Genomic DNA, 25,188 nt, shown 5'->3' on the forward strand with positions numbered 1-25,188 from the left:
TTTTTTTTTTTTTTTACACAGTTTAGGACGACTGCTTGTGGTTTATAGTTAAATTGCTATTATCTTAATATCACAACACTGTTGGAAACTCACTAATTGCATAGATAGAAAATAAGCACCTTCTTTGAAAAGTAAACCGATACTGTAAACGTCAGTGGCCAATTTGGGTAACAATAGCTTTTGTGACAACTCTCCACTTTTCCAGTTGAAGAGCTTTCTCATTTTTACAAGCCTCAAATGTTTTCTGGCCTCAAACCTTCAGAGGCTGATTTGTATTCAGCGCACTCCAGACTCAAATTGGCAAGTGCGGGTCTGAACCCCCCCCCCCTTCAGCTTCTCAGCTGAAGCTAAACAACCGCATCCATTCAAGATTTGCTTGGAATCTGATCAGTCTGCTGTATACAGGATACCGACTGCATGTAACAGAACTCTTAAGAGCCTGTACAGTCCAGCAGATCGATTTGTGCCATAATATTATTTATACATTGATTGATCAATATTCTAAATAAGGATCCAGACGGGTTTGGCTGCAAAATCTAATTATATTACACTGGGTTTTTTTTTGGCTTGAAAATCAATCAAAAAGGGCAAAGACTTGGTGAAGACTATATCCAAGTGTAATATCTAACAGGTATCTGCATTGGATTGTAATGCAGCTTGTGGTGAAGCTGCGCAGAACTCCAGCGTTTATCCTTATGAGTAAATGTGCTTTGTTGGTTGTCATTATTGAAAACCAATTCTGAGTCCGAGAGATTCTGGACAACAGCCCATCTCCGGATATCACTCAATAGCACTGAATCAGCGGACACTGAAGCATCCGCATGTGAATCAATCGGTCCGTCGATGATGGAGCAGAAAAAGGTGAGAAAATGTTGTAAAAATCATTTCTGCTCGCGAGGGAAAGATGAGAAAGGTAAGGCAAAATGACAACACTGCAGTTTGACAGTGCACTCTGCTGACCTTGAACTTCACAGTTAATACTGAAACGCAAACAAGGCTCAACAGATCATCCATAGACATGCTGGAGGCTATTTATGACATCCAAACAGTGCAGAGCTTTCTTTCAAATATGCAGAGGGGCTGGTATTTCAGCCAGTCAGGAACGAAACAATGCAATTAAGCTTCATGGCGTAACCTGATAAGCCCTCCAATTATTCGGCAGCGGGTGTCATGACAACAACACAGAGCCCCTGCTGCCTCCCGTCGCCACGATGATTCTCAGTCATGACGCTGTGAATACAGAGAGGAGGACCACTTCAGCCAGACTGGGGCACAATATAATACTGTCTTGACAGTGAACGTCATCTGAGCGCTGGATAAAAATAATTTGTCTGAGCGGAGCAGCAACTCGTCTATAATAAGATTCGGGAGGAAGGACATGTTTTGTGGCACAGATCGCAGTAAAGAGAGGAAAATATGAACTGTGTCGATCAGTGTCACAGGTGATTACTGACGTGAGAACAGGACTTTATAAATGTGCAACTGTACGTGGGTTACTAATGGCTATTTTGGAAAAATAAAGCAATTCCTGCAGTGATAAAAACCACATAAGATTACATTTGTACAAATCGTCTAACCTAATGCAAAACACACAAGCATCTACACATTCACATCTCAACAAGAGTGATAATTATCTAAAAAAAAAGGCCCTGATTCTATTCATCCTACTTTATAATGATACAATATGCATACATAAATTACACAGCTTTGACACTGAAAAAATACAGCATATGGAAATAGGTTTCTTTACTATAATAGTTTGGCCTCATCATAACCTTACATCATTGCTATTCTTTGACAGTAACAATCTTTATGTACAGTGGCAGCTGACTGAATGAGGAGACGACAGAATGCAGAATAGTCATTACATTTTGGTTACATGAGCTGTATTCAAGTAAGACAGCATTGAAATTGATTGTTACAGGACTGTCAGCAGGAGAAACGTTTGCTGTTGTGTCGAGAGACAAAGATTGTGTTTTCTTTACATTTCAAAACAAAATCTCTTCATAAAAATGGACATCCTATCGACACTGACGACATGAAGCAAGCAAGCACAAAGGTTATCAACCGATTTTTCATTTTCATTACTGAATCATCAGCATTTCTCACAATATTAAGGTCGTCTTGTGTGTGTTTTTAATGGATTCAAGATTTTTTTAAACCAGATAAAGATTTGAAGAAGGGGCACTCCATCAATTTTATACTGTTCAGCTTGTGAAAACAGTTGTATAATGTCTTCTGTGGCTCTGGAGGGAGACCCTGATGATGTCACAGTGATGTCATCAGGGTTATCTTGACTTGGGAGATTTTAATTTTCAAACACCTGCCTTACAAACTGGGAGTGTGGAATTTGAAATACGTGGGTGTTTACCAGGCAGGTAGAGTCTAATAAAAGACACTGTCTTGTTGCATTATGGGAAATGTAGGATCCAGTGTTTTTGGATACTAGGGAGTACAGGTGAGGATATCTTGGTCTCTTTTGAGTCCCCCAACTTTAAGAAAGTGCAATACTAAATCACTGGAGTACCCCTTTAAATGTCAAACTGTAGTTGTTTATGCTCTAGTTTAGAGAATGCACTGCTTTAACCACAATAACGAGACTGAATGAAAACAGCAAAGGTAAATGTCTTGCACTATAGCACAAAACTAAGCTTGAGCTTGAAGGTTCATTCTTGACCTTCCCAAACAACTCATGGCCTTCCTCAGCAGATAAAGTTGCTCAGTTGTCATGGTGATGGTTTAGTTTGTTGACATGTGACTTGAAAAATGGTTAACTGAATTCTGTCGTCAGATAATTTATTATTATTTTGTATTACAGTATGTGATGCCACCCCGTCACCCGATCCACACAACCACCTGTAATATAACAAACTAAACCATCTTCATGAGAACTGAGCAAATCCATCTGCCAAAGAAGTCCAAGAGATGTGGTTTAAAGTCTTGGATATACAAAGAAAGCAGCCCTTGTGTTGGGAATTTTTGGCCAGAAAAACTAAGCTTATGTATGATTTGTCAGTTATAAAATGTGTTCACTGTACCACACTCTGTAAATGTTACATGTTTGCCTCTTTCAGACACATTTCCAGGTTGATTCTGGCCTTTTTTATGACACGTTTATTTTGCAATCAATAAAGAAATGACACATGGGTACAGTATGCCTGTATGTCTAATTACTTTACCACATGCTGTTTCATTGGTTGAATCAGCACAAAACAAACTAAATGATGTACCATTGTACTGAAGATTTGTACCATTTTTGCGGATGACTTCTAACACTGGACTTCTTCCAGTGACAGCTGAGACTGGCAGCTGTTCCTCCATCAAGCAAACGACAAGAGAGCTTTCACATTTTCAGAGAGACGACAGCCTTATATACACGCACATTTCTGGACTTCTTGATGCTGAGAAAATCCTCATCAGAGTTTACAGGTGGAATCCACGTGTGAAGGTATTTTTTACAAATTTAGATTAAAAGGAGACTCCATACTTTGTATTCATCCTGTGATCCTCCGCGGGAAGCTCTCTTAGTAGAAACATGTAATTTCTTGCCACCGAGTTTTTCACCGTCTTTCATCTGGTATACTGTGAGAATTTGAATATGGCTGTATACACTGAGTGGAGTGTGTGTGTTGACTGGCAGGCATTCACATAAATAGCAGTTTATAAAATCAGGTTATTCATTCTGGCTTCTCTGTAGCAGCCTCAGAATATCAAACACAGCCTCTCTGGTTCAGGTTGTCACTGGAAAGCGTGATATGCCATCTGTTCAAGTGATGTGTGCCGTTTTGTGGTTTTTGTTGGTCTTGGGGACCGTGGTATGATTTCTGTCTAATTTCCGTGCTGCTGTAAATCGGGCAGCTATTGCCGCTGTGTGTTATTCAAACTCATTGATGCTGATAAACAACAGATTCTCATTGGAGACCTCATGGGGACTCAGAGCTGCATCGTCAGAGACGGGTTCGGAGCGGGACTCGGCCAGTCTGACAGAGACAGAAAGAGAGCAAGAGAGAGGAGTAATACTGCTACAGAGGTCTGAGGCGGTAAATATTCATTCATCAACTGGGTACACGGGATGTGGAAAGGTTAAAAACTGAGAGGAGAAAGGATCAAATGCATCAATGGTGCACAGAGGATGTTGAATGACAGGAAACGAGTGGGAGGGCAAATGTACCAAGTGCATCAATGGAACACATAAGTTGATTCATATTTCCATTTGTAATGAAAAAAAGGAAATGATAAGACTATCATGTCTATAATGTACGATGACTGAATAAAGGCAAGCTATGATGACAGCTGATGAATAACCTTAGCACTGTTTTTCTTACAATTTAACTAAGGTAAGAATTTCTATATATTTTTGTTCATTAAAAGCAGCCATTTCACCATTAAAACATTCATTTTTAGACAACTAAAGACCCAACTGAGCCCCCACAACTCACATTCCTAAAAATAGCTCATCAATAGTTGAGCTAAAGATAGGAATCTTTCTGCAACTACAGAATCTGGCCTGCTTTGTTTATGCGCCAGATAAGTAATCAACAGGCTAAATAGCTTGAACTTTTCCTGTACAGGGGGAGTCACGAATGTGCAGATGACAGTAGTTTCAGGATGAGAACACAAATGAGTGGTATTCTAAATGTAAGGCCTCATGCAACATGCAGTACCAACCATGTACATAACTCTTACCGGTGTCCATGTCTTCTACTTCCATGTTGCTGCATGCCAGGTAGAAGACAGAGGAAATCATGACCACGTGACTCAACAGTAAAGGTTAAGATATGTAAAAACACTCAGACAGTTCACAGAAGTGTACATGCACAGCGGCATGTGCTATCCCCGCTCCACCATGCATAAAATACAGAAACACTCAAAGACACTTAAAATTACAACAAAAAAAAAGAACTCATCACATTTAGATTAAATTATTCAAGTTCCTCAGTAAAAAAAAAAAGCCAGCTGTTACATAATCTTCATTTCAACTCCAAGGTCACCATTCATTTAAGAAATCTTAAATACAAATCAAACCATTTAATTAAACCCATTTGAACTGAAGTTGATGTCACTAGTTGTGACCACCAATTGCCCTGGTTGTGACCACCAAGCCTCCACTTGAATAACCATCTACTCTTCTAACAATTGGATTTTTCACAGAGGCCTAAACCCTGACCTGCGCTGTTACAGTTAATTAGAAATGATTCTACTGAAGTTGGTTTGGCTGCAAGTTAGAAGACTATAAAGCTCTGCTAGCAACCCCTGGACAGCTACTTTCACACAAGTGGAATAAATTGGTTTAAAATGAACTGCCAACCCAGAGACCAACACACTGATCCCCAAATGCCATCTTTAAATTCACACACTATCTCTTAAAAGAGGCTAAAACTAAACACCAAACATTAAGGATAAAAACTCAAAATTTCTTAATGTGTGCGTGTGTGTATATGTGTGTCAACTAGTCACCAAATAATTCAAAAATTCCATCCATCCAATGTTATAAGCTACATATAGCTCTTACAAGGACCGAGCTGTTGAGGACCAAACAGTTCACAGCTGGCGGCCAGGGAACAAAATGTAGACAAGATAAGCGAGCCCCCGTGATCAGAATCAAAAACGTTGACCGACTGCTTTGTGATCAGACCAAAATCTAATGCTTTGGCTTGAGCAAAAGTCCCCAAATTTTTTCAAACCATGACACCCCATTCAAAACTAAATACAGAAACACTGCAAGTCGCACAGCGCGTTTATGTACTCTATTTGGTTGTTTCTCCTCAATGCTCAATGTGTTGTCAAATTGGTGTTTCCTTCATTTGCTTGAGTTTTGACTATTTGCAGTGCATTAAGCTTTCAGGGCCACCACACTCAAAAGTGTGATCCTTAAACATTCAGAAAGGTGCCTAAAGACAGAAACCACAACCCTTCTCTGCTGACTAAAAGCTCTTGTGTAACAGTGAAGAGTTGCGACAGCCGTGACAACTCAATGCGATCCAGAGTCTTCTGTGTTTCAAGACAGTTATCCACCATTCATGCACCGCCACAACACAGCCTGACATCCTTGCCGACCTCTGCAGTGGAGATCTGCTCTAACACTCCCAAAAATCCTAGCATTTCCTCTAGGATGTCAGATTTTAAGTGTTCCCTCCACACTTGAGGTCAGTATTTCCTCGTCCCTGCTATAAACAGCGTCAGTAATGACCTGCCTTCCTCTTCTGATCTCCCTCCACACCCAGCCAGCTTCCACACAGAATCTCTGCCTCTCATTCACCCATTTGTTTTAACCAAAGTGTTTTATGCTACAAACACACAACAAACAGATCTATTAGCCGCAGGCAACACAACTTAATGAGTTGCGATCTCTTTAATGTGCGGGGCACCATCCCTCTGCTGCTCCTCTCTCTTTATGGAGGGGGAATACAGCACTGCAGGACACATACACACATATCAGCTGGTTATATGATGAAATGAAAAGCCATGCGGAGGGCTCAGACTCTCGCTGGCCTACATTCCTAACAGTTCGTTGTGCATGGAGAGGCATGATCAAAGAATTTTGATGGGTTTTAAGTTTGGGTAAGAGTGTGTCTGAGGGACCACGGGCATGATGTTGCAAGTGTGAAAGTATATCAGCCCAGTGATAATGCAGAATAAGGGTTACTTCCATCACACCTTTGTGAGCCGAGTGCATGAGAGTGAGCGCGTCCATGTGAGAGTTTGTCATACCTGTCAAGTCTCACGTTTCACCTGCGAGACTCCCATTTTAGTCTCTCTGCAGGCATCCCACAGCCGTTAAATTACAATTTCACACACTGCCACACTCTCAAAGAAAATAAAAAGTGTTGCATTGTAATCCTGGTTCGGTGACAAAGTGCTGGTGCACTGTGGAGCGCCCTTGCTGGCTTCAGTCACTGTGACAGCTCTGTCAGGAGAGGTGGGCGATCATGTTGACAGGAGAGGAAGCGATAGTCATTTCTATTGTCCGCAATGGAGCAGTGACCTCGCAGGAGTTCAGACTAGTTACACATGGTTTCTGTAGGCAATCAGCTCAGTGTTTAACACGAGCTTGCAATAGCATACTCACATGCATTATTTTACAGTGATATATAATATGGTATATACTCAAATCAAACTAATTAACTGCTTTAAAAAGTGCTTGTAATGATCATCAGTAAAGTGAATGGCCTACTCTATCATAACAAACGTCAAAGCTTCTTTAGCTCCAGGCTAATGCTACAGGTATGACAGCTAAAATAAATTAGCACCAAACTTAATTAAGGTCTATAATTGGGTGAGCATTGCTAACAGCAGAGCATTGAATCTATGTTATAATATCTTTCTAAATCTCTAAAAGTTGTCATCATTTCAAACACCTCACCAGTCAATGATGATACTGTGTACACCCCTGTGACCTTGAGACAGTTGTTTTCATGCATCCTTTCTACATCAGGTCATTGCCATGGCTGCAATGTCATCTTTTTGCATAAAGTTACCTGAGAAATGGAGACTATTGCATGTCTGTGTGTGTGTGTGTGTGTGTGAATTTCAATAAAAATCTGTGCCAGTCAATGTGTCAAATGAAGGTTTTCTTATTTAAAAGAGTCTGAAAGGTTACTGACAGCTGACCATCACACTCAGCGCAACTGTCATCTGCGAAAATTGCTCGGCAGCATTCAAAAGGTGAACTGTTTCTGTTTAGAATTGGAATTAACTTAAAAAAAAATGTTTGCATAAATGTGGTTGTCTGGGGAGAACATTTAAGTATTTTGTGAGCAAGAACAATCCCATCTCCTTCCACAAATTAAAGAACACATCCCCTGTGTTATATGCAAAGGTTACCTTGAGAACGCATCATCGAGTCCATCCTCCACGTCCTGTTGGGACACAAACAATATGAATCAATACACACATAAATTACTTCAAATTACAATCCTGCTGCTTCTGTGCTTTCAAGCTCCTGTGCCTCTTCGCTGAGTCAGCCGTTTGTCGTAACTTATTTTATCCAAGTGACACAAAAATGAATTAATGTGCTGAAGACTCAAATACTGCATAATGCATATTTTTGATGTTTTTTGAGATCTAATGCCAAAAAATGAATATTCATATGGTAATATTACATGACTTATATAAGGTGGAAGTCTGGAAACATATGGATGAGGAATACATACATTTTGGCCTTACTTTCCCTGCACTAGTCTTTGGGAAAGCAAATGATACGACCAATCTAAAATCGCCTTGCATAGTTCCAATTTATGATAGATATGATAGATATTTATGATTTACTAATAGATGGGATAAAATAAAAATGATTCTGTCCAATTTACACTGAAAATAATATTAAATGTAACCCCATGTGAGGAAAACGTGGAAGGATTATACACTACACAACCGAGTCAACAGTAAGAGAGGAGAGTATTAAAGATCAAATTGGACTATCTGATGAAATCTGACTCCATTAAAGCAGAATTTCTCCAAATGAAAGAAAAATCCTATCAGGGAAAACAATGTACATAGACGAATTTGTGAATTTATCTGTAGGAAAGATCATTCTAATGAATATGGTGTCACCTAGTGTTGAGAACCTGTAAGTGAACACCAGGGTGGTGACTGACGAGCCTCTGCAGCGTGAACGTTTAAAATGATTTACAACAACTACGTGTAACTGCTCCAATTATAGAGAAAAAATTACTGGTGTACATAGAAAAGAATCACCTTTTAAACGACAGGAAAGCTACTGAGGGAAAATGTCAATTGTTTTATTTGCAATGGACACACTGCTCTCTACATGGGTAACCCCCTACTTTGGTATTCATACTACAAACCCAGCACAAGGTCTATATTAAATATCTATTTAAAACCTCACTTAATATACAGTTTGCTTTTTATAATCTCTTCTTGAAAGAAAACAAAATGGCGGTGTGATTTACAAAATATTAAAAAAATACTAGGGATGTGACAAATACTGGTCTTATCAAGCTGATGTGAAAACGTTGATGGCCTCAAGTTAATTACTTAATGAGATCTATGCAGTGAGTTGTATAGATTTTAGGAAAAAAGTTGCTGTCTAGGAATTCTGTATCAGGAGAGAAGAAGTTGGATCAGTGCACCTCTAAATACACAGCTTATCGTAGATAGTCACCTAAGCATAAAACTGATTTAACCAGCATTTTTCAGACCGATCAGCAGTTTGGAGGCAGATGGTGTGACCTACCCAGGAGTCGTGTTTGATTGGTCGCCGTCGAGTGGGGTTACTACGAGGTGAGGGCGAGCTGAGTGAAGCAGAGAAGAAGGGCCTCCGGAGCTTCTCCTCCATCCCAGCGGGCTTGTGTGCCTCTGGGTCTGAGGGAGACGGAAGGTGGGGACAAGAAGGTGACGGGGTAATAAAGTGAAAGGGCAGAGGGAAGTAAACATGGAGGTGAGACGGAGGGAGACAGAAAATAGGAAAAGGATGGGACACATCCAGACACAAAACAGAGAAGAGATAAGGACAGACTCGTCAGCTTTTTTGTCTCTTTAACTCTGCAGTGAAACATCAACTCAACTGGCAGAATTTAAATCATCTCTGTAAAACTTTCATACGTCTCTCTGTGCCGAGTTACTCCCGAGGTCCTCGAGGCTTTCACATCACATTTTCTCTCTGTCCTCGGGCCACTACCGCTGGCAGCGGAGCACATTTTAATTGAAAGAAGCTCGAAAAGCCGGCTCTTAACTACCAACAAACCGAATGGATGATTAAGTCTCGTTTTGCAGACCCTTTGACCCCCCGAAGAGTGGAAAACACTTTGACCTATAAATGTCACGGCCATTGGAAAGTACTTAAAATCTGCTGCTCCCCTGAATGACTAATGGATGGCGTATAATTAGGTGATTTGTCCTCCATGTATATGAGAAGTGATTGACGTCAGTTTAATGTGTGTGTGAGAGGCTGCAGTGTCAAACTACAAAATTACAAGTCTCACTGTTGTGTGCACACTAGAGGTGGAAAGGTCATTTAAAGTCATTATGCCACTTAATGGTGTTCTCTGGAAACTGTTTGTGAGGATTATGAAACAAGTCTGGAGGAATCAGGTCCTGCGAGGATGCAAGTACTTACTCTAAATCTGTATCTAATTACTGTCTCATTTCAGTGGCTGCAACATCTTACAGTTGTCATTTTTACAGTAGTAATCACATCATTGTAATCTCTTAAGCGACAGGCGGTTTCTTTCTCTCCCGCCTTATACATTATGAGATTACATAATCTTTATCCTCGCTCTCCTAGAATTACAACACCGAAATTCTTCCAGGCCAGTTACAGCTGTATCATCAAGCTCTGCAGCAACAAAAACCTACCAATAAATATTGAAGTCTCTGAAAACTTGATGTGAAATATTTCTCTAGGACATTAAATATTTAGAACTAAATGAGAAACAATCAAAGTTAAAAAATATCCTTAGTTAGTTAATCCTTAGGGTTTCCAAGCTTATAAGGAGATCAACATGTGAAGTTGTTTTTGTGCCTTAAACTGCACAAATCTGTGGAAAATGTCCATTATCACAAAAAGCATACCTCCCAATTAGCTCAGTGTGATAACTAGCTGTTGGCTCTAGAGATCAGAGCCTTGTGTTTTATATGGTGCAAAGCAGTGGAAGGCAGTGGATAGTTTTCCACAGAACATGCTACAGAAGAAACGCCTGCTTTAAAAAGGTCAGACAGCTCACACTATCTCACATTTTACAGCTGCTAAATGCTTTTAACCCGTGCTGCCCACTGACATGGTTTGGGACACACACACGTACTTTCTTTCTGCCTGTAGAGTTAACTTTGTGTAGTCTGTGTTCACGTTATCACTTCTTCTTGCACTGGTAACGTTATATATGTGTCACGTTAGCTAGCTAGAAGACACATGTCTATCATAGTGTGATGTGTGGAAATGCGAGGACGAATGTCGCATACAAATTCACATCTAAAAAGTAGTTTTACTGGTTTTCAGCAAGTTGTTTTAGTTCTAAACACTGAAAGTCAATATATCAGCGACTGTACCGATGGGTTTTCTACCCCACTGCAGTAAGTGCACTCCTGATTGTTTGTAAACGGAAATCCATTTCCAAGAGTTTTAACAAAATAGTTAGACATTTTGGGAAATAAGCTTATAACCTTTCTTGCTGAGAATTCGATGAGAAGACTGATACCACTGTCATGTCTGTGCAGTAAATAAGAACTGAACTGTAGATAACAAAACACTGTGGCTTTACAGGGGGGTTATGTGATGAGTTGTTAATAAGTGAACTTTAGATTGATTTTTTAACTTCAGAGTGGTTTCGATCTATAGCTCTGCAAGAAAGCAAAGAAGAGTATTTCCCAAAATGTCCCTCAAATCACCTAAAGAATGATATGGTCCGTTTAATTGTGTGTTGCCATCTTAACTTGGAAACTGGTTCAGTTTAATTGTGCAACCTTTTACTAATAAAATCACGTCTCTTGTCGTCGCTGTTGAACTCAGTTTGATGTGCAGAGACAAACGCAATGAAGTCACCTGCTGGAACACACTGAGTGTCGGCTGTCTCTGTCTGCCCGTTGCTTGCTGCACAAGAACAGCAGGTCCTGGCCTTCTTGGTTTTGTCTGCAGGCAGAGAAAAACACAGAAAACTGTAGGTTCAATGTTCTTTTGGTTGTTAAACATATTTAATTACTGTCCTCCCAACTTGACTTGAAAACCAAATGTATTCCCAGTTAGAGTAGTCACGGACTGGCCTCATTACAGCCTTTCCTTACTCGTGTTTTTGTTCTAAATAGTTCAAGATGAAAACCTTTCACTGAACTGTCTCGATGTCACCTTTTCCCCTTTGTTCAGAGAACTCACCTTCCTGAGCAATCTCCCAAAGATCGAGGGCTACTTTAAAGGCCTGGGCTACCGTTAATGTCACAGCCTGAGCCTGGAGAGAAAAGACAAGGGGGAAGAATAACACAGTATTGAAATATAAAGAGTGACATCATGGAGAGCTGTGATTAAATTTGGTGATCAAGAAAATGTTTTGCTTTAACATCTTTAGTCTGATTATTCATCCATCTACTGTGATCTAATCTTATTGATTTCTCAAAGTAGGCTGGATTAACAGGACACAGAACAGACTAGTGAGCTGTGAGCTGGCCGGCCACAAGATGGAGCCACACACCATCTACATTCATGCTACGTGCTGCCTCAAGTGCAGATCACTCTATTACTCAGTCCCCAAACAAACTGACCTCATGACCTGCTACAACCCAAGAGCATTTATTCCATATATCAAGATAAATACAGATATAAAGTTGAGGTAAATGCAATAAAATCACTCGTGTTGCACACTTACAATCTTCTTCTTTTGGCAGAGAAATGCATGGCACTCCAGGGTCTCATTGAACTGACTCTGAGAGACATACGCAAAGACCTTATCCTGAGTTTTATCTGCTGTGCAGTACGAGATTCTGGAGGAGAAGAGAGAGGGGAAAAAAACAAACACACATTATCCCAGCTTACCAACACTATCAATCCCTCTGACACATAAGTGCAGTTATGATGATAAATGAGCAATTGCAGCAGACAGGAACCAATTTGTGACGTGAATGTCTTAAGGCAAACATCCTTTTTAATCACAGGACTCACATGCAGAACAGCTCAGTGCATTAGCCGCTAGCCTGCGCTCTTAATCAAACCTCATACATCAAGGTAAGCTACGCTGCGTACATGTCAATTTAGGCCATAACTTCGCCTTTGCGCTCAACCTTTTGCATATGCATAAGCAAACCAATCATAGCAGGATGAGAGAGGTGGTTATGAATATTATGCTGATTAAGTCCCTCAGCTGGGAACGGTGGAGCAGGAGGACACACGAGCGGCAGTGACATCCATGAGAGATGCTTGAAGCTCTTCAGTACTTCATGTTTTCAAAACACAATGTGTTTTATGCAAAAATCAACTCAAATGGTGGCACAATATTTGCTTTGTGGATTCAAAGTTTTCCGTGCTCAGATGGTCAGTTGACGCTTAAATTCTCAGGTAAGTGTTACGACAATGGAGGTACAGGGACGACCTTTCACTGTATTCAGGTAACAGGTAATGCTATTCCTCAGCGTTTCATTTCTGATAAATAACCTCCCTGACGGTTACGTAATATCTTGTGGCTTCTGTTGCAGTGTCTGAATTTCTACTGTCAGTGCGATATGGAAAGTCTCGGATTACAAATTGAACTCCGCCGTGACTACATTGCACTTGAGACCACATTCCCAACAGTCACACTGGCTCTCTCCTGGATCTAATATCTGGTTTTCAAAAAATCACAACTGTCTGCAAATCCAGTGACAGCCATGGCTGGTTATTTTCAATGGTTATCTAAAACCAATCTAGACCAAGTTCACCAAGCCATTTCGCTCCTCCACAACAGCTTGTACGGGTTTACTGCAGCGACGGATACAAAGCCAATAGATTTGTTTGGATTTTATGCAGGCTATTAGAAGCAGTATCGATCCCGAGTCACCCTGTATGTCTATCTGAGGTTGTTACCTGAACCGGCAGTGCGCATCATGTTTGTTGATGTGTAAATGAGCCACAGTGAGTGATGCACTTGACCTTTATCACTATAATTAAACATACAACCTTTGTTACAAGCAGCACAAGGACAAGATTGGGTGTTTTTACTCTCATTATGCCTGATATAGAAAGCTGCTGTGCGGGTCGAAGTTGTTATTTTTCCCTGAATAGAACAAATCAAATCATCCTAACTCAATTAGACTCAGGGTTAGGGTTACTCAGGGTCTCTGCACGCATGTCAACATCATCAGTGACCACACTCAGTGGTGTGTGGATCTCTATGTAATCTGCCGTCATTACAGTAACTTGTACACTGTATACAAAAGGGATCTGCAGCTGACAGCCCCAATTAAAAAAAAATGGGTGCACTAAAAATTAAGTAATTTATTCGATCAAACAACAAGTATGAAATCACCAGACCTCAGATTCCCCTCTCGGATTGTTTTGCTGGCTTGCACCACTGCTGCATGACCCACATTGCAATGCCCAGGACGCCCCACTCTGTATCCCCCCCCCCCCTCTCCCCTGTGCTCGAACTTATATTTGGGCCTTAATTGCAGAAAAATGAGCAGAGAAAAAGTTGAAAGGGTTGACCTATTTAAGTTGGGAAAACAAGTGTGATGTAACTGCTCAATATAAACTTAATTATCATCTTATTGAGATATTATCTACTTTCTACCTATAATAGTCTGCGCAACCTGAATTTCACTTCTGTGCACTTGTATAGTTGAAGCCTCCATAGATTTGCATCTTGTTGTGAGTGCCCTCTCTGAATTTAAATTTGTTTTTCAATAACATTAATAACTTTATAAATTATTAATGAAAATAAAGTAATGCATTATATACAGTACAATGATGCATACTATTGCTTTGGCAGCAGTATAACAGTAGCAGTACCATCAATAGTAATTTAATCAGTAACTGTAGTTGTGTCCTTGTCATTTAGGGCATCAATGCTTTAGGAAGACAATATAAAACAGAAAGCCTATAAAATAAAGGTTATCTAAAAGCTGCCACTGATTTGATTTTGGTTTTGACTTTCTTTTTATAACTTATCACAGTTTTAATTAAAGCTCCCACCCTGAGCACATTCTGCAGAGTTTAAATAAAGGTTCCACAGAGGTTCTAAATCACCATGGACAGTCAGATGAAGACGCCTGGATCTCAGCAGGCTCCTCTCTCTTACCACATATTGCAGTAGAGAGATACCCAGAAGTTCTGAGACAGAGTTTTGCAAATGCATTCAACAAGAAATGCTGTTCATTGTCCACAATATATTGTTAGATTACCCAGAACATCCAGCTGTAAGCATCAGCAACATGAACAAATAGGTCAGTGCACATACAATCTGACTAGTCTATGTCCCCAAATAAGAGTGTCAGCAAGAACATGTGTGTACAAAATTACACATAGATGGTGAACAATATGGAAATTATGACATTTGCATCCCATCTCCTGTTATCAACAGCAAGAGTTTCACACATATGAATGTATCATACAGAGAAAAGCGTTCATTATAATATGGCATTCATGTAACAATAATGTGAACCTCTAAACAAAGACGTCTCATTGGAATGAATACACATTTAAGATTTCATCTTTTCTGCAAACACACACTTCCTCTTCGATTGACAGTACCTTCTATGGAGTGTGATGAATGTGTGAGTAGTGAACAAAGGTCTTTTAAAAATCCTTCTGCATGCAGATTTCACTCATCATAAGACAACTGGTACAAGGACAAACCTTTTAATTACTGGCACCAATGTGCCACACAATGGATCAGATTCACCAAATAAGCCTTCAGCATGAAACAACAACAGAAAAAAAGAATAATTGACACCACGGCAGAGTTTTTCCACTAAGCTTGAACAACAGAAGCTGAGCTGTCAGTCTGCATCATATCTCCAAAGGGGCTCTGCGGACCGCAAGCCTTTGATCTCCTCACTGTGTGGAGCACCGGTGTTCGTGCAGCAGAGAGGGAATATCAATGGAAATATTTAAATATTAACAGTACAAAGCCTGAGTAGAACTTCATACATCAAAGCCTCAAATTCTCTATATACACTGAATAAAGCAGGTATGCTGTTTAACACAACAATGAAGTACTTTTGTTCAACTTTCTACCCGACATATAATGCATTATAATACAATAATGAAAAACGGCACTTTGCTTTTGCTGCAGGGAAGCAGTCAAACATTTTTTTGCAAAGCAAATTGTCAAACAAACAGAAAAAGGCAAAATATTTTCATGAATGTTGAAACACAGGCACTTCCTGTATCTCACAAATGTAATGATATGTCAGAACCCGATGTCAGTGTCAGGTACAGTTCCAGCTCTCCTTCTCTGTATGTTTTGCTGATTGATATGCTGGTCGGCTTCGGAGAGCTCCTATCAGAATATGAATCAGTAACACCAGTGGAAGGGCAACACCTCACAATGTTCTGCTCATTGGGAGGTGCAAGTATCACGGCCTGTACGCTGTTTTCGATACCTGAATGAAGGTTTATACCGTATTCTACATAAAAGCCCGTCAATACTGAAAATCAAACAAGCCACTCGTCTACTGATCCAGTAAATGGCAAATCTGTGTATGAATAACGAGTACACTGTTTTGTTTCACACAGCTATGACATGTAAAGATTTGTATTTGGTATAATAGAGTTTTTATTTTTTTCTGATCCAATGTATTCTGTTTTAAAATAATTATTTGGCATTTTGGGAACTACACTTATTACCTTTAGAGTGAGTTAGATGAGAAGATTGATAACACTCTCAAGTTTATGGATTAAATATAGAGCTAGTGCCAAGAGACAGTTAGCTTAGCTTAGCATAAAGAATGGAAACGGGGGAAACAGCTAGCCTGGCTTGCTCCAAAGTTAACAAAATACAGCTACCAGCAACTTTGAAGCTCACTAATTAACATGTTCTATTTTGTTTGTTTAATTTGTACAAAAGTGTAATAACAGCACCTTCTGGTTTTAGGTGCTTCTGCATTTATTTATTTTTTTGCTAAGACCTACAGCAGCGCTACAAGGCAGACTCGCTCATGTTGGAAGATCAAGTAATTGAGAGTCAGATGCTGTAAATTAGACGCACTGTAAAGTGTCAGGGCTGCTGAATTCAATATCAGGGTGTAAAACTGAAAACTTAAAAAACACGGATAAAGGATGATATTTCATTGTTTGTGTGTGGGTGGGTGAGGGTATGTGTGTGGGTGGGCGTGGGTGGATGAGGTGGGAGGGTCATGGCTGCGAGGATCCTGTTTCCAACGCAATGCACAATGCCATCCTGTCTGTTTTCGATCCCCCACTAAGCTTCCCCTCAGGGAAACAGCCCGACTTCCAGAAAGTGTGAATGCACAATTAACTCAACAAACACACACATTTACATACACACTCACTGTGTGAAGTGCATACTTAAATGCTCATATGTCCATCCATGCGTGGACATATGTGCACACACACACACACACACACACACACACACACACACACACACACACACACACACACACACACACACACACACACACACACACACACCTTGTGTATCTAACGCTATATTCCCATATTTGTTGTGCACAATAAACAGTCTGATTTGATCCATTCTCTCACATCTACACTCCACTTTCCTTCACCCTTCACTTGCTTTCTTGGCCAATAAATGGATTATGTGCAACTAAAATAAGACACAAGAAGGGAGGGGGAAAGGGGGAAAGGGGTTGTAAGGAGGAGGAGGTGGGGGTGGGGTCTCATAAAGGGGATAAATCACTCCTCAGTGAACCCAAGCTCTGCATGTGGCCCCTCGATCTCTCCTGTATCATTACTCGGGAGTATTGGCAAAGACTGGCAGCGCAAGTTTCAAAGTGGGCAATTAGTTGTGGGTATTCCTGCGTTCAAAGCTCTGTTTATGTTAATATGAGCAGAGAAGAAAGATTTCTTTATAGGCGGTGAAAATGAAAGGGGGAAGGAGAGGAGGGGAAAGATAAGGAGAGAAGAGGAGGAGATCAAAGACGAGGCTGATTCCCCTGGCCTGTGGTCTGTTACCGCTGATAAGGTGGATCAGAAGGGGATGCAGACCTGTGCGTGCGCACATACACGCACATGTATCCACACACAGACACACACATATACACACACACACACACACACCCCCCGTCTTTATCACAGCCTATTCTGTAATCACAGTCCAGGTCCATGATATTTAGACTGTAATCCTCAATGACACGAGGCCCAGTCTATATTACAGGATGCTTTCCAGAGAGGGGCAGCCAGCCAAACATATCACAATCCACACTAGTTTGGTAGAATGAAACTTAGCATGGTGCTGAAAGAGGTTATCTTTCATTGACACAGAGAGACAGTAACAGACACCCCCAGCGACCCCCTCCTGCCCTCCCATTATTGGTTTTCCGAGTGAATTGATCAAACATGAGACTCACAACAGCTCTGAACAGAGAGCTGCTTAGTTTAATCCTGCAAAAGGAGCCCAAGCTATGGGCAGAAGGGAAAGTGACCTAGATAGAGGATATCAATGTCTTCATGTACCGGATGAAGCCACTTCTTTGTTTTTAGGACTCAACTTGAAGGATTACCAGCACTGTAAGGCACTGGTGAAGAGCAGTTTAATAAAACAAATTTAAAAAAAGAAATAATTTAGTTCATGAGCCATCCATTCAATAAACCCATGTTAAGTGATTATGTATCTTGTCATGTTGCTCACCCATTCTTATAAAGTCTGGCATTTAATTTTTGAGGTAACTATAAGAACATTTAAAGTTACACACTGCATGGAATTCTTAATGTTTTGCATGATGTCTTCAATAATTAGCATTACCAGTAGTCCTGAAAGAGATCACTGCCACTTGTAACATGTAAAAGCACACACTTTTTACATTAGATGAGCTTTCTATTGAACATTACAGTAAATGGCTTGACACAATGGCAATCTAAAAATACTTGCATTGAATGGAAATCAGAGTGTTGAACAGTACACTCTGGAGTGCTTAAGTGCTTGTCTCACGTCTTTCTCTTTCTTCTTCTTCTCTGTGTATTTTCTGATATAATGTTTTTTGTTTTTCGAATTAGGATCTTCAGAGTCTTTAGCCATGCTATCGGCTGTGTCAGGTTGCACTTAGGCACAGCGATGCTTTGAGCTAAATGCTCAAAGTAACACGCTCACAATGACAATACTAACATGCAGATGTTTAGCAGGTATAGTGCTGTATAGTTTACTGTGTTAGTATGCTAAAATTTGCTAATTAGCACACAGGCGCTTGATGAAAGGCAGGGGATCAGAAAAGTGATTACAGTTTATCCTGAAAGGGATATGGATGTCTGTTCCAAATTCATCCGGTAGTTTCACTAAAAACCTCAAATGTCAGCCTTTCATGGCAATACATCCAGTAGATGTTGAGATGTTTCAGTTTGGACTAAACAACGGACAGATGAACAGACTGACACTGCCGTCCATGGAGCCAAGCAGCATGGCTATAAATACCTGTACTGAATGGGAATCTAAGTAAAGCCTGGCACGGCACAAATGCTGGGGTGTTTGTCTCAAAGAGCCCAACCAATGAGCAGGTTTTTCTCTTTAAAATCTATTTGAATTCAGTACATTTTATTTACCTGTATATGGAGACATTTTCTATGAGGTCTGTAGTCTCTGTGTCTGTGATGATGATGCCCTTCGGTGAGACTGTCAATGTTACTTTCCGAAACTTCTTAGCTCTGGCTCTGGCCTGTGGATATGAAATATAAAAACATACACATTAAAATCAGATAGAGAAAATCTTGCCACAGTATAGACAGAGCTTGCCCGTCACTCTGCCATAAATATCAGATGATCTTCCTTCTGATTAAACACCAAGAACCCTCAAATGCAACAGTAGCTGCCAAGCAAAATAAAGCAGCCTGCATGAGTTGTCCCAGAAATGTGGGGAATTTATAAAAAGATGACAGAACGGGGGAGGGGGGGCTAGCCCAGAATGAGTACTCGAGGTCAGGCTGGCAGCCACTGAGTCGCCCTGCCGCTCTGCTCCATCTGGAGTTTCAGAAAATACGGCCATAGTGCTGAGCTTGCGGTCTGTGAGAGCGCCTGTTGACAATGACAATGACCTCCTTACCATGCAATTAGCCAGCAAAAGAGAGCAGTTTAGTTTTACACCCAAATGACATCAGGTTAAGAATCAGTAGAGTGGAGGAATACAGAGGTGGAAGAAGAAAGAAGGGAAATAAAAGAAAACGATTTCATCATTTACTGCACATTTATACTTTCATTTGTGCAGGAGGTGAAATGAGGGCCAACAGTGAGGAGAAGCTGAGGATGAAAAGGAGTGGGGATCTTAGCTTAAACAAAAACTAGGACTTCTGAAGGACAATAGGAGTGGTGCCTTTGCTCGCTGTAGGAGCCTAAATGCCCTGGAGATTGTGACAACACATTCTGCTTAAACATGCGGCACTTACAATATGGGACACTGACATTATAATAGGGAGGGAAAGGGTGCTGCGGCTGACTGTGGCAGCTCATTCACGTAGGAAGTGCTAACAACCACATTTTCTTCTGTCATGTTACTCATGTCGTGCCACGAGGCAAAAACCAATCTGTCAGCTTGAGATACGCCAAGTTCAGCCTTTCTCTATATGTTCGGTCCCTCAGTCTTGTCTTATCATGTCTGACTGAAGCATGTGGCAAATGGAAAAGTCACAAATGTATTCAGTAATCCCATTCAGGTTGATTGGTTACCAAGGGAACAGACAGAGACAACTGAGATGTTTTTTCTGTCCTGGTGTAAATCAATTGAATCTTAATCCCGCCATTAGGTTCGGTTCAGCCTCTTAATTGAGAAGTGGGAGGTTTGTGATTAGGGAGCCTGTGCCAGGCTTTTGTTTCTGCAGAGAAAGCCCTTCCAACAGATTAGACATTCACAGTAGAAAGGTGTGCATGTGTGTGAGCATGAAAGAAAAATAAGTGGCAACATGAATAGAATGTTTACGTTTGTGTGCACAAAAACATGCAAATAATTGGGGGTTTTGTACGTCTACAAACTCGCTGGTTTACATGCCAACAGTCTAATCGCAGTCTTGTGAAAATTGACAGGATTCTGGATTGATGTGGAAAACCGTGCTCAGAAATCCCCAGTGTGGCTCGGTGCTGTTAAGCAAACATCACATCACTGATTTGACTGCTGCACATGTGCAACCCTTCATAATCCTGGATTAGCATTTATGTCTCCATTCAGCCATACTGACCTTGATGTAAACATGACCCAACTATAACTACATGCCAATATTTTACAGAATATTTGCATCCAAACTTTTTCCTTAGAGTGGACGTTTAGTCCTGCATGCTAACTTGAAAGGCCACACTGACCCTTGAACACTGAAATGGACAACGTCCACAATGGTTTTCTGGCCATTAGAAAAGAGCTGTGATTGATTGAATTACTGACATAAAGGGCATCTTATATTCAAATTCTGCCTCCCTTTCATTGTCTGTAGTGATAGTGATACCCCAAGTACTGTAGACGTGTCAAAATATTGTCCTGGGTCTTCAGAATAACATGGATTAAATCTAAACTAGTATTCCCCTTTAAATTATCCAGACAATGTGCACTGCAGTTTGAGGCTGCAATTTCACCAATCCACAGGAGAATTTCTATAAAAAGCATCGCTGTAATTGAAATCTTCACAATGTCATTCTTGAAATTTCACATTGCTATTGAAGGTGCTGAGCTTGCCTGCAGAATTTAAACACCAGAACCATTACAATCACATGTACTATTACTGCTAGTACTTATAATAAAATGTCAGAGTCAATATAACTTCCATTATAAGACTGTATGAGTCAGAAAGGGACCAGTGACTCACCGTGGCTACAATTCTGCGAATGGCAGCTGAGGCCATGTCCTCTCCTTTGGGCTGGCCCACCTCTGGTGGGCCAGCCCAAAACCCGGACTAGGCACATGGCACAGCTGCCCAGTCGCAGCATTGTAGCCACCGGTGAGTCCCTGGTCCATTTCTGACTCATACAGTCTATAAGGAAATCAGATATGCTCTGACAGGGCTAAACATAATTAGAAGATTTTAGCAGTGAAATGTGCTTCACTAGATATCCAGAGAAAAATCCCGAACTATTGTCACATAAAATATAAATCTAAAAGTCTGTCAGAATTACTTTTCAAGTCAGTGTCTTCATTGCATTGTTTGCTGAGCAGACTGTTTACAATACTCAGTCAGCACAGACAGCATGAGAGTTGGCAGAGTAACATCACAGCTGAGCAGACAGTGCTGTGGATATACGGTCAGACTTTGCACAACTTATGTGTGATATAATAATCACACAGAGTTGTCGGACCTCTGCAATATGTTGTCTATTACATATTAAAAGTTGAAAATTGCATTGAAAGATAAGAATAATAGACCAACTCTACTGGAAGAATAAACACAAGGTATTATCATTTATTTTGTGTATGAAAGCATCCAAATGTGAGCCTTACATTCCACACTATGCTTACATTTTTTGCATTTAAATACATCTTACATCCTATTCATCAGTGACCATCTCTTACATGTTAAGAAGCTAAAGTTTCTATAGTAAAAAAACGTTAAAAAAAAAAAACTGTTGCACAGGCCCCACAAACACGCCATCAGCTGGGCTCTGATAGACTGTACAGAATGGCTGCAATGTCCTGCTGATGCTGTGATTTCCAACAGGTAGCACCAAGCTGTCCTCTAGCTGACTACTGTGGACTGGGGATGGGGGGGGGGGGCTGTGCCCACGCAGAGAACTTAAAATATCTCTCAGCGACACCTGGACTCCCTGCAGTGGAGCATCAGGAGAGGAATAACTTACAAAACTATGCAATGGACCACATTCTGTGACAAACGTAATGGGGCGATAATTGAAACATGATCCATTAATCCACAGCATTATTTTAACAGCAATAGACATAGATCTGAAAATTCTCATGCTTTGCCCTCATTTGTTTCCCCTCTCCGTACAGAGATATTTCTGCTGATAACACACACACACACACACACACACACTGAAATGAGAGTCACAAAGAGTATGAACAAGAAGAGCATGTAGAGAGAGAATGAGACACACACTATCAGTGTCCAACACTCTACTGGGCTATACTGGCAGCAAATTCTCCACATGGGCTGAGCCATCTGTCACTGGCAGGCCCCATGCAGCTGTAAAGGCGAACAGCAGAGAACACCATCCCAACACTTCCAACAACTCTGAATTATTAACTAATCTTCAATCATGCCATGGGGGCTGCTTCGAAACCAGAGAGCACATTTGATGTTATTGAATGTGACTGCTTCGGTACACGGTGGGCAGCAGTGTTTGTGGCTTTTGACTGTTCTGGATGATCGATTTGTGATGATTGAGAGTAAGAGTTATATTTAGTCTAACATGGAAGTTGTGCCTTTAATACTTAAAGCAATTCAAATAGTAAATATAATATATTTACTGTTCTGAGCCAGGAGGTTAACTACCATTTAAGAACGGTTCTTTAATACTCCATTGATCCATGAGGGAGAAATTCATCCTTTCTCTTTCCCCTCTCCACAGGAGGTCGGAGGTCAGCGTCAGCTACAGAGCAGCACAAAGGGCTTCAGTTTTTTGTTCTAACAACATCAAGGCATGATAAAATAAAGGAATCTATTTCTGGAAAGGCAGTTTTTCAAAATGATTTTAATGCTTTAAACATCACACAAAGCAGTGGATATTCGACAATCTTCAATCAAATGAAAACTATCTGCATGGGTATAATTATAAGAGTGAAGTGTAGTAATGCTAGAAAACTAAAAGGTGTTTTAACCAACATCATGCCACAAAAAGCTGTAGCTGATGAAGAAAGAGTACAAAACAAACGGGTATCGCCAATTAACCGTTCGCTAAACCCGTCCCCCAAATAGCAATTGTTCATTTATAGGTTAGCAACCGTTTTTCTAAAACCCAAAATACAACAGCAAAAGTGTACCTAATGGATTAAACAATGTGTTTATCAAATTAACATAAGGTGTAAACATTAGAACGCCCAGCTTACAGTTCAAGGGCCAAGAGTTAGTATATCTATATATTATATACAACATTTGTTTTGGGGAAGTTTAATGCTCGCAACCACAGCCTAACTCGTCACTAGAAGTAGAGTCAGCTGGAAACATTAAAAAGTCAGCAGGTGACGGATATTCAACCAACTCATTTCAGGTAACGATATTTATGGTGTTCACCTAAAAAATGAGAAGCCTAATTTTGTTTTCATCTGTGTGAAATTGGAAACCCATTGTTTAAAAAATGACTACTATTTATTTTGCAGTAAATCTGACACCAAATCATTGTAAACTGCATTATGTACCATGCCAGAATGGAAAGTTTGACAGGCGTAGAAACAGTAGCTAAGGGTTTTGGGACTTAGCAAAGGGTGGAATTCAAACGACTCAAATATATGTAACCTCCATCAATTCCAGTATCAGTCCCTCAGGATGGTTTGGGTCAGCTCCAGCTACAACTCCTGGTCGAAATCTTTATTGCATGGTTGTGTTCTTTAAAATGTCACTGCACTACAAAGCTGAAGTGCTACAGTCCATGTTGTGTCTTCACCAGGCTACACACATGAATTATTAAAGAGCTTCATGTTGATGCTGCAGGGTTTCCAATATATTATCCCCCTAAAAGAGGAGTGCTTAAATTTTTAATAAATCCTGTGTGAGTCTACAGAGGACTGGGACTGATAAGAGTGACAGGAACAAGCACGGGGAGGCTAATTGGATTTTGAACATGTTGAAGAAAATACTGAGGAAGACTTTGATTCTCCTTTATATGCTGTCCATTTGTCATCTGTGTTAGTGTGAGTGTGTGGTAGTGGGTGTCAAGGTGATCCAATTTATAGCCCACAAAACAAGATTAGGGAGGGCTAGGCTGCGGTGCACTGATGAGGTTTGCGTCTTTATGAAACTGATGCCTGGCAACACTTTTACACCCCGGCTGTTGCAGCAAGTGCACCGATTCCATTGTGTTGACACAAAAGCCTCACAGTTGGGACACACTAGGAATCAATGCATTACAACGAAGGCATGGAGCGATTTAATGGCATTTTGCTGCACTGGGCCTCAAGTTACACAAGTTATAATACCATTGCCCTGAGATGTTGAGCACTGTAAAAATATTCGACACTCTGTTGAACAAGTGTAGCATTTCACAGTAGCTGATCTGACTGTTGTAGTATAATAGGAACCACGTGCTCTGCACGCCTTCAGCTACATGCAGCGATCACCAGCTGTCTCTTTGAGCTCCACGCTCAGTAATTTAATTTGCACCGAGAAGTCAAAAACGTACCCGGGTGAATTCAGCTCTGGCTGAACACCTACCCTGACGGTTAATTAATAACACAAACAGAAGCGCACAGATGTACACACAGGCTTGATATAGCAGGAAAGGGCATATGAACAGGCGTGCAGGGGGCACACACACATGATTTCCCCAAGATACCATCACCCCAGTTAATTGCAAAAACTGTTGGAATAAGTGGGTGCTCCAGGGTCAAAATAACAAAAGCATTCCCTCTTTTCAATTCCCCTACAGGTCAGTAAGTAGGCCATTTTTTCTAAGGAGGATTCGCCATCTTGGTTTAAATCCAATATAT

General features: G+C 40.6%; 1 protein-coding gene across 1 annotated transcript; it reads right to left on the minus strand.

Moving 5' to 3' along the window:
- Positions 1-3,874: 3,874 nt before the first annotated feature.
- Positions 3,875-21,436, minus strand: LOC139302622 (low density lipoprotein receptor adapter protein 1). The gene is made up of 8 exons (XM_070926323.1): positions 21,401-21,436; positions 19,160-19,272; positions 12,315-12,429; positions 11,828-11,900; positions 11,441-11,587; positions 9,197-9,324; positions 7,825-7,859; positions 3,875-3,980 (listed from the first exon to the last, which is right to left on the minus strand). The coding sequence occupies exons 1-8, from the start codon at positions 21,434-21,436 to the stop codon at positions 3,875-3,877; spliced, it is 753 nt and encodes a 250-aa protein (XP_070782424.1).
- Between the last annotated feature and the right edge of the window lie 3,752 nt (positions 21,437-25,188).

Source organism: Enoplosus armatus, chromosome 19 (genome assembly GCF_043641665.1).
Source record: "Enoplosus armatus isolate fEnoArm2 chromosome 19, fEnoArm2.hap1, whole genome shotgun sequence".
Lineage (NCBI taxonomy): Eukaryota > Metazoa > Chordata > Actinopteri > Centrarchiformes > Enoplosidae > Enoplosus > Enoplosus armatus.